Source organism: Schistocerca cancellata, chromosome 9 (assembly GCF_023864275.1).
Source record: "Schistocerca cancellata isolate TAMUIC-IGC-003103 chromosome 9, iqSchCanc2.1, whole genome shotgun sequence".
NCBI classification, from domain to species: Eukaryota; Metazoa; Arthropoda; class Insecta; order Orthoptera; family Acrididae; genus Schistocerca; species Schistocerca cancellata.
The window spans coordinates 117,814,870-117,825,112 of NC_064634.1; the positions used below are offsets into that span (position 1 = coordinate 117,814,870).

Below are 10,243 nucleotides of genomic sequence, written 5' to 3' on the forward strand. Positions count from 1 at the left end.
TTGCATTTTAAAATGGTTTAATGCATTTTCAGCACCATTCGACGTCTTATTACGTTAATCAGTTTTCGTTGTCATTTGGCTTATGTGGATTAGTGAAGACGTGGGAAACACTGTCTTTAAGAGAATCACAGGGATGAGATGATAATCAATTTGTCTGTTAGGTGTGGTCCTTATAACGCTTTCGGTTCAAACACTCTTACATAACACGGAGCTCGCAATATACCACATGAGTTTCCCACTATTCCATTACCTCACATCCCCATTTCTAATTAAATCGGGATTACTCTTTACTTTTAAGGAAATTGTTGAAACACAAGACCCACAGTAAGTTTTATCGGGTGTCTTCGAGAAAAGAAGCGTTTTAGCAGTGCAGATTGCTCAAACGTGACCGGGTGAAGTAAGTAAAAGGACGTCAAAGCCAATATGAAGACGTTCAGTGCGTCCTCGAGCGGTGGGATACTGGCAGGAAGGAAAGATACTGCATGTTTTCTCAATCAAGTCAAGCCTTGGTCAACACGTTGCTGTAGATACAAAAATAAATAATAATTTTGCGTGTACATATTTTCAAGTAAAATTATGTAGAGAGCATGCAGTAGCATTCAATACAGTTACTATGAAAGCGAAGGTATAAAATAAAGTTATGAAGTAACATTATTATAATAGCGCCAGACAAAGTGTTTGTTTTCGATGTATAGCACGGGCTATGAACTTAAAGAATGTTTGTATCAGATTTCTTCTTGCCATAAAGTAATATGGTTCAAATGGCTCTGAGCACTATGGGACTTAGCATCTGAGGTCATCAGTCCCCTAGAACTTAGAACTACTTAAACGTAACTATCCTAAGGACATCACACACATTCATGCCCTAGGCAGGAATCGAACCTGCGACCGTAGCGGTCACGCGGTTCCAGACTGAAGCACCTAGAACCGCAAGGCTACACCGGCCGGCCATAAGGTAATATGTCAGGAAATAATACGAGAGCTACGACATTGGGGCAATGAAAAGAATGGTTCCCTAAGTGGAATGTTTTCGAAGGATACAGCGCACTGTGCCGGCCGCGGTGGCCGAGCGGTTCTAGGCGCTTCAATCTAGAACCGCGCGACTGCTACGGTCGCAGGTTCGATTCCTGCTTCGGGCATGAATGTGTGTGATGTCCTTAGGTTAGTTAGGTTTAAGTAGTTCTAAGTTCTAGGGGACTAATGACCCCAGAAGTTAAGTCCCATAGTGCTCAGAGCCATTTGAACCATTTTGAACAGAGCACTGTAAAGTAAAGGAATGTGTTGAGGTACTTTTTGTCATGCACTATTATCTCACGAACTGCTGGTAATACGAAAGCTACGGTGATCAGACAGTGGAATAAAGGGTTTACTAAGAGGACTGTTTGTGACACTGATAACGTACTGTGAACTACACTGGTGTGCAGAACTCGAGAACGAAAGTAACCTTCGCATGATGTGTCACAGTTAAGTAATACAGCTCGATGAAAATAGCACCATAGATAGGAAGAAGTGTAAAAGCACAGCGCAGAAGGTAACTGAAAGAAATGAGACAAATAGAAATGGCACTTTTATTCCAATACTGTGATTACATTGAAGCCATAGTGATTTGTGGTGGCCTCCAGGACATTACAAAAAAGTGGAACATGGTTCTTAATAGGGTATGTGATCAACACGGTGCCGCGTGGGGTAACGGCGCGGTCTGGGCGCCTTGTCACGGTCCGTGCGGCTCCCCCCGTCGGAGGTTCGAGTCCTCCCTCAGGCATGGGTGTGTGTGTGTATGTTGTCCATAGCATAAGTTAGTTTAAGTTAGATTATGTAGTGCGTAGGCTTAGGGACCGATGACCTCACCAGTTTGGTCCCACAAGACCATACCACAAATTTCCAATCAACACGGACGGCAATTCATGCTCCCACGCTGGCCACAAGGTTAGTAAGGAGTTCTTGTTATAGGGCGTTCTATTCCTCTGCCAGCGCACTTCACAACTGATGGTCGGTGCACAGTCGTTGGTGTTTGTGGACGTGCTACTACAATATGTCCCCCCCCCCCTCCTCCCCACGCCCCCTCCCGACGCCTCCCACCCGTGCTTGATGGGATTTAAGTTGGGGTAACGGGCAAGCGCGTCCATTTGAAGAATATCCTGTCGTTTCAAAAGCTCCTCCACCTGTGATGCTCGAGGTGGTCGCGCATTGATATCGATAACATTTTTTTTTTGATGGTTTGAGGGTGCACAACTACAGCGGTCATTAGCCCCCAGACTAAGTTATGAATGCACTGCGAGGCACAAGGTTCAAACAGCAACTAAAGAGGACAACATTATAAAAGACACATTAACAGGCAAGGGATTAATAGAAAACAGCATAATCAAATGACCTTAGACAGGTTTGTCAAGTGGATAAAACGAAGAACGCGAGCAACTGCTCCTGGGTCATCCGCTAAAATGGCATCCAGAGTACATGGCAGTCCAAGATCAATGCGCAGTGTATTAAAATCCGGACAGGACGTTGAAATGTGGCGTACCGTCAGCAACTGCCCACATGGGCAGAACGGCGCCGGCGCAGCCGTCACCAGATGGCGATGGCTGAACCGGCAGTGTCCAATTCGTAACCCGCCAGCTGTTGAAGAGAGCGTTGGATCCGGTGCACGAAAGGGTGAACTGGATACTGATCACTGAGGCTCCGGATGGCGTTCAGGGAATCAGAGCAAATGACATAAGCAGAATGTCGGTGGCGGCGGATGTAAAGAACAGCTTGTTAGAGGGCAAATAGCTCAGCTGTGAAGACCGAACAATTGCCATGGAGCCGGTATTTGAAACTGTGTGCCCCGACAATAAAAGAACACCCGACACCATCATTGGTCTTAGAGCCATCTGTATAAATGAAGATCGTATTAATTAACTTCGAACGAAGTTCGACAAACCGGGAGCGGTATACCGAAACTGGGGTAACCTCCCTTGGGAGCGAGCTGAGGTCAAGGTGAACGTGAACCTGAGCCTGGAGTCAAGGTGGCGTTTGGCTCTCGCCCACTCGAAAGGTTGCAGGGAGTGAAAAATAAAGGTGCTGAAGGAGGCGACGGAAGATAGCTCCAGGGGGTAGCAGGACAGATACATACAACCCGTATTGACGGTCGAGACAGTCGTCAAAAAAGGAATCATAAGACGGGTGGTCGGGCATTGACAATAGCCGACAGGCATACCGACGAATTAGTATATCGCGCCGGTAGGTTAGTGGCAATTCACCGGCTTCAGCATGAAGACTCTCGACGGGACTAGTATAGAACGCTCCGATCGCAAGACGAAACCCCCGATGTTGTATAGAGTTGAGGCGGCGTAGGATGGACGGCCGTGCAGAGGAGTATACAAAGCTCCCATAATCAGGCTTTGAGCGGACGATCGACCGATATAGGCGAAGTAGGACGGTACGATCCGCTCCCCACGACGTACCGCTGAGAACACGGAGGACATTTAGAGAACGGGTACAACGGGCAGTCAAATATGACATGTGGAGACCAGTTAAGTTTCCTGTCAAATGTAAGACCTAAAAATTTTGTTGTCTCCACGAATGGGAAAGCAACAGGACCGAGATGTAAGGTCGGTGGGAGAAACTCTATGTAGCGCCAGAAGTTAATACAGACCGTCTTCTCGGCAGAAAAACGGAAGCCATTGGCGACACTCCAGGAGTAAAGACGGTCAAGACAACGCTGAAGACAGCGCTCCAGGAAACATGTACGCGGCCCGCTGCAATAGATGGTATAATCGTCCATGAAAAGGGAGCCTGATACATCAGCTGGGAGGCAATCCATTATTGGATTGATCGCTATGGCGAAGAGAGCGACGCTCAAAACTGAGCTCTGAGGCACCCCATTCTCCTAGCGAAAGGCGTCGGACAGGACAGAACCCACACGTACCCTGAACTGTCGATCCATTAAAAAGGCACGAAAAAAAGAGGGAGGCGACCGCGAAGGCCCCATGTATGCATGTTCCGGAGAATGCCCGCCCTCCAACAGGTGTCGTAAGCCTTCTCCAAATCAAAGAACACAGCCACGGTCTGGCGCTTCCGCAAGAAGTTATTCATAATGAAGGTCGAAAAGGTAACCAGATGGTCAAGAGCAGAGCGGCGCATACGAAATCCACATTGTACATTGGTAAGTAGGCGTCGAGATTCGAGCAGCCAAACCAAACGACAGTTAACCATTCGTTCCATCACCTTACAGACACAGCTGATAAGGGAAATGGGCCGATAATTGGAAGGCAAGTGCTTGTCCTTCCCGGGCCTAGGAATCGGGACAATAGATTTGCGCCAGCATGTGGGAACATGACCCTCAATCCAGATGCGATTATAAGTACGAAGAAGAAATCCTTTACCCGCAGGAGAAAAGTTTTTCAGCATCTGAATATGAATAGAATCAGGCCCTGGAGCGGAGGACCGTGACCTTGCAAGTGCGTTTTCGAGATCCCGCATGGTGAATGGGGCATTATAACTTTCATGATTCGAGGAGTGGAAGTTAGTTGGCCTTGCCTCCTCTGCCTTTTTTCGGGGGAGGAAGTCAGGGTGGTAATGAGTGGAGCTCGAAACCTCTGCGAAAAATCGGCCGATGGCATTGGAGACATCCTCAGGAGCCACAAGAACGTCATTCGCGACCGTCAAGCCAGAAACTGGTGAGTGGACCTTAGTGCCAGACAGCCAGCACAGGCTACCCCAAACAGAAGGAGTAAAACTGTTGAAGGTGCTTGTGAAAACAGCTAGCTGGCTTTCTTGCTTTCTTTAATAACACGACGACACTGCGCACGTAATCGTTTATAATTGATAGAATTTGCCATCGTAGGGTGGCGTTTAAAAGTGCGTAAAGCACGTCGACGAGCACGTAAAGCGTCTCTACATGCTACGGTCCACCACGGGACCGGTACGCGACGTGGAGAAGAAGTAGTGTGCCGGATGGAATATTCAGCAACAGTGAGAATGACTTCCGTGAGGTGTGCGACCTGACTATCGCAGCTTGCGAAGGTTTGATCCTGATAGGTAGCCCAGGAAGAGAAGAGCCCCAGTCTGTTTTTGAGATGTTCCAACTAGTTGAACAAGGAGAGGGGGTATGATGCAGGAGATGGATAACACAAGGGAAGTGGTCGCTCGAATACGTATCAGAAAGTGCGTACCACTCAAACCGGCGTGAAGTTGGGTAGTACATACAGAGAGGTCTAATTGGGAATAGGTGTGAGTTATGTCCGAAATAAAAGTAGAGGCCCCAGTACTGAGGCAGACTAGATTGAGGTGGCTGAAAAGGTCTGTTAACAGGGAGCTTCTCGGGCAGGATGCTGGAGAGCCCCAAAGGGGATGGTGGGCATTGAAGTCTCCAGTCAACAAAAACGGTGCAGGTAGCTGAGCAATAATTTTCATGTCTGCCCTAGTAACGGCAGACGACGATGGAGTGTAAACGGTATAAATGGAAAATGTAAAAGTGGGGAGAGTAATTCGGACAGTAACTGCCTTCAGGTCAGTGTGCAATGTGATGGGATCGTAGTAAATATCATCCCGGACCAGCAACAGAACCCGTCCATGAACCAGAATACCTGCCACAGGGGGTAGGTCAAAACGCACAGAGGCATAGTGTGCCAAGTGAATTTGATCGCATGGGCGTAGCTCCGTTTACTGGAGAGCTACGACGAGCGGACAGTGCAAGCGTAGCAGCAACTTTAAGTCCTCTCGGTTGGAGCGAATGCCGCGAATATTCCAATGAAGAAGTGCCATCGTGAGAGGAAAAAGAAAAAGGAGAAGCAAGAAGGGGTCACCTCGAAGGCCGCTGAGGACCTGGCTTCGAGCGAGCACTGCCGCCGCTATCAATAGGCTGAGGGTCACCGTCCATTTGTTCAATAGGTTCGTCGGGCATCTGGTTAAGATGGCCGGGAGGGGGAGCTTCCTCCACCGGTGAACGGCCAGATGTTCGGCTACCAGCGGTGCGACCAGGCGAAACAGATGACGGCCTGGGGCGGCAACCGCTGGGTGGCGCAGGAGAAGAAACGTGCCGTGGCGGAGAAGGAGAACTTTGCTTCCTATGAGCTTTCTTCGAAGGTCGTTTAGTCGAAGTACTGATCGATGGCTGAGAGTTCGAGGTACGGAGGAAGTCTTCACGGGACGGTTCCTTCTTGAAGGCCCGTGCATCTGACTTCTGGGTCTTAGTCTTGGCAGAAGCTGATGAAGATGCTTGTGTCTTATGTGTGACGGGAGGAAGAGGAGACGTTGACCGGGCGATCTTAGCACTGGCTGAACGGACGACCGTAGCGCTAAAGGTCAGACCGCATGTCTGCGTCGACACCTCCCTGGTAGTCCGAGGAGAGGCGAGGACAGTACTGTATTTCCCCGCTGGGAGCACCGTGGGCTTCCTACTAGCAAATAGCTTGCGAGCAGCCGAGGTGGAAACTTTCTCTTTGACCCGAATTACCTGTATACAGCGTTCATCCTTGTAGATGGGACAGTCGCGGGAGGACGCTGCATGGCCACCCTGACAGTTCACGCAAGGAGGAGAATGAGGTGGACAGTCACCCTCATGGACGTCCCTGCCACAAGTGACGCATTTAGCCGCATTGGAACAAGACTGGCGGGTGTGATTAAAACGCTGACACTGGTAGCAGCACGTAGGTGTCGGGACATAGGGGCGAATAGAAATAACCTCATAGCCCGCTTTGATGCGCGACGGCAGCTGAACACTATCAAAGGTCAAATAAAGTGTCCGGGTCGGTACAAGGTCATTGTTGACCTTTTCCATGACCCTATGGACAGCCGTCAAGCCCTGCTCAGTGAGGAAAGACTGAATCTCCTCGTCAGTCAATCCGTCTAGTGATCTAGTACATACCACACCACGCGACGAATTCAAAGTGCGGTGAGCCTCCACCCGGACAGGGAACGTGTACAGGAGTGTGGCCCGAAGCAGTTTTTGTGCCTGAAAAGCGCTCTCAGTTTCTCACAAGAAGGTACCGTTACGCATCCTGGTACAAGACTTGACAGGTCCGGCTATGGCATCTATGCCTTTCTGAATAATGAAAGGGTTGACAGATGAAAAATCAGTTCCGTCCTCAGATCTAGAAACTACGAGGAACTTTGGGGCAGGCGGTAGTACTTTTGTCACCGGTGGCTGGTCGAGTTTCCGTTTTTGGGCAGAAGTCGAGAGAGAAGAAGAGAATTCCTTTGCAGAGGAATCCCCCGTGATTGCCAGCGTCTCCGATGGCGCGCTCCTTCCTTGTGGGGCCCCTCTCAGAGGGCACTCCCGCCTTAGGTGATTGTTCACACCTCAGGTCACACCTCCCGCTCCCGAGAAACGGACGGAGGGACCAATCGGCATGGTCGGAAGGTGTCAGCTCAGGCAATCACCCCTCCCTGGGCCTGGGCTTTAACAGGGGTTACATGCGTGCCTTACTTGTCTACCCAGGACGGGGAATTACGCGTTACCCCGTCACTGGGTACGCGTGCGAACGGGGTTGGCCTTCAGGCACGCACTGGGAGGAAAGAAGAAGAGGAAAAAAAAAGGGAGAGAGGGAGAGAAAGGACAGACTCCCTCAAACGCCTAGGCGGAGACCATAGGGTGGAGAAGAAGGAGGCGAGAAGGCAAGGAGAAGGAGGAGGCAAGGAGAAGGAGGAGGCAAGGAGAAGGAGGAGGCAAGGAGAAGGAGGAGGCAAGGAGAAGGAGGAGGCAAGGAGAAGGAGGAGGCAAGGAGAAGGAGGAGGCAAGGAGAAGGAGGAGGCAAGGAGAAGGAGGAGGCAAGGAGAAGGAGGAGGCAAGGAGAAGGAGGAGGCAAGGAGAAGGAGGAGGCAAGGAGAAGGAGGAGGCAAGGAGAAGGAGGAGGCAAGGAGAAGGAGGAGGCAAGGAGAAGAAGACGGCAAGGAGAAGAAGACGGCAAGGAGAAGAAGACGGCAAGGAGAAGAAGACGGCAAGGAGAAGAAGACGGCAAGGAGAAGAAGACGGCAAGGAGAAGAAGACGGCAAGGAGAAGAAGACGGCAAGGAGAAGAAGACGGCAAGGAGAAGAAGACGGCAAGGAGATGAAGACGGCAAGGAGAAGAAGACGGCAAGGAGATGAAGACGGCAAGGAGATGAAGACGGCAAGGAGATGAAGACGGCAAGGAGATGAAGACGGCAAGGAGATGAAGACGGCAAGGAGAAGAAGACGGCAAGGAGAAGAAGACGGCAAGGAGAAGAAGACGGCAAGGAGAAGAAGACGGCAAGGAGAAGAAGACGGCAAGGAGAAGAAGACGGCAAGGAGAAGAAGACGGCAAGGAGAAGAAGACGGCAAGGAGAAGAAGACGGCAAGGAGAAGAAGACGGCAAGGAGAAGAAGACGGCAAGGAGAAGAAGACGGCAAGGAGAAGAAGACGGCAAGGAGAAGAAGACGGCAAGGAGAAGAAGACGGCAAGGAGAAGAAGACGGCAAGGAGAAGAAGACGGCAAGGAGAAGAAGACGGCAAGGAGAAGAAGATGGCAAGGAGAAGAAGACGGCAAGGAGAAGACGGCAAGGTAAAAAGTAAGGAAGACAGTGACAGAGGGAGAAGGACAAAGAAAGGAACCAAACAAAGGAAGGAAAAAACCAGAATAAGCGAAAGACCAAAATGACCACAAGTGTAAGTCGTGGAACCGTCCGTCTCCGGACGCAGGCGCAAACTACACCCTTGAGGGGGAGGGACTCCTTTTAGTCGCCTCTTACGACAGGCAGGACACAGTTTCAAAATTACTTTGACCAGTGAGTGTACTGTGTACAAAGATTCGGAGGTCAGTACACCAACGAAGCAATATGCCTCCCACACTGTAACACCTGGACCACCAAGACGATAATGTTTGGAAACAAATCCGATGGAATTACGTGTTTGAACTACTCAGACGAAAACTGCTCTCATTCGAGAAGAGCACGCAACCCAATTCCTCGTTGGTCCAGTCCCTACGATCTTGGCACCATTAGAAACGGTGACGTGTGTCAACAGAACACAACGTATTGATCGGTGGGTGAAGAGACCACTTCTGTGCAGTCCCATTTCCTCTATGGAGCGTGAGGTTGCGCGCCTTGAAGTCCTGTTAAGTGTGGTTGCAATTGCACCCACTATTTGACTTAGAACCCTTCTTGCCTGTTGCACAATGTAAAGATCATCTGCTGCTGGAGTTGACCATGGTCGGCTACGTCTACCCCTTTGAGCAGCAGTGCTTGTGGTTCCCAGAATGCTCACCAAGCATGTGAAACAATTCTGTGAGCAATAACAGATATCTGGACTACATCCGTCACCCTTCGTCCTTCTTCCAGTTTCCCAATGATTCTTTCCTGTGTGGAGTCATCCATATGTAGTCTTCAGTCAAGTTGTTTGAAGACCACATCCACAGTGTACCGTAACTGCTCGCTGATTTCTGGAGATTGACGTTACCCGTTTCTTCTACTGCCTAGTGTTGCAGGGACAGTCCCCGTTTTCTCTGTATTCACTCTCGCTACATGTGAGAATGAGCTTTCTTCTGGTAGACTTCTGGCAACAAGCTTCCGCACTTCTGTTCATTTCCATAGAGTTGTCAGTATATTGTGATACTTTACACGACTCATTCTTCTGAAAGGCATCTGAAGGATGCGTTTTGCAACCTGGTGCTCATCTCTTTATTGTTCATTTCGTCTTTCTAAAGAAGACGCCTCTCCGCCAACTAGGCAGAACATAGCCAGAGAGACACCCTCCACCCGTTATAGATACCGCTTCCATTAAGTGTACTGAAATGCTCCTCGTCGTGAGACAATATCTACACTGAAGCACCAAAGAAACTGTTATAGGCATGCGTGCTCAAATATCTTCATCTACATCTACATATGTACTCCGCTAGCCACCAAGCTATGTGTGGCACAGAGCACAATTCACGCCGAAGCCATATTCCCCTCCCCCCCCCCCACCTCACCCCTCTGTTCCACTCGCGGATCACGCGAGGGAAAAACGACTGTCTGAACTCCTCAGTACGAGCTCTAATCTCCCTTGTCTTTGAATGGTGATCATTGCGCTATTTGAAAGTTGGTGGTAATAATATATGCTCTACATCCTCGGCAAAGATCAGATTTCGGAATTTAGTGAGCAGCCCCTTCCGTTTAGCGCGTCATCTATCTGCAAGTGTGTCCAACTGCAAACTTTCTATGGGATTTGTAACACTCTCGCGATGGCTAAATGTGCCAGTTGCGAATCTTGCCGCTCTTCTTTAGACCTTCTCAATCTCTTGAATCAGACGCAACTGGAAAGGGTCCCATACA

The 10,243-nt window shown here is 49.6% G+C and overlaps 1 protein-coding gene across 1 annotated transcript in view; it reads left to right on the plus strand.

The window, feature by feature from the left end:
- The window catches only part of LOC126101218 (translation initiation factor IF-2-like), a 93,377-nt gene extending 85,279 nt beyond the window's left edge, over positions 1 to 8,098 (plus strand). The window contains exon 3 of the mRNA XM_049911910.1: positions 7,690 to 8,098. Coding sequence (XP_049767867.1) covers positions 7,690 to 8,098 — 409 coding nt within the window. The remainder of the gene's footprint in view (positions 1 to 7,689) is intronic.
- Positions 8,099 to 10,243: the final 2,145 nt, after the last annotated feature.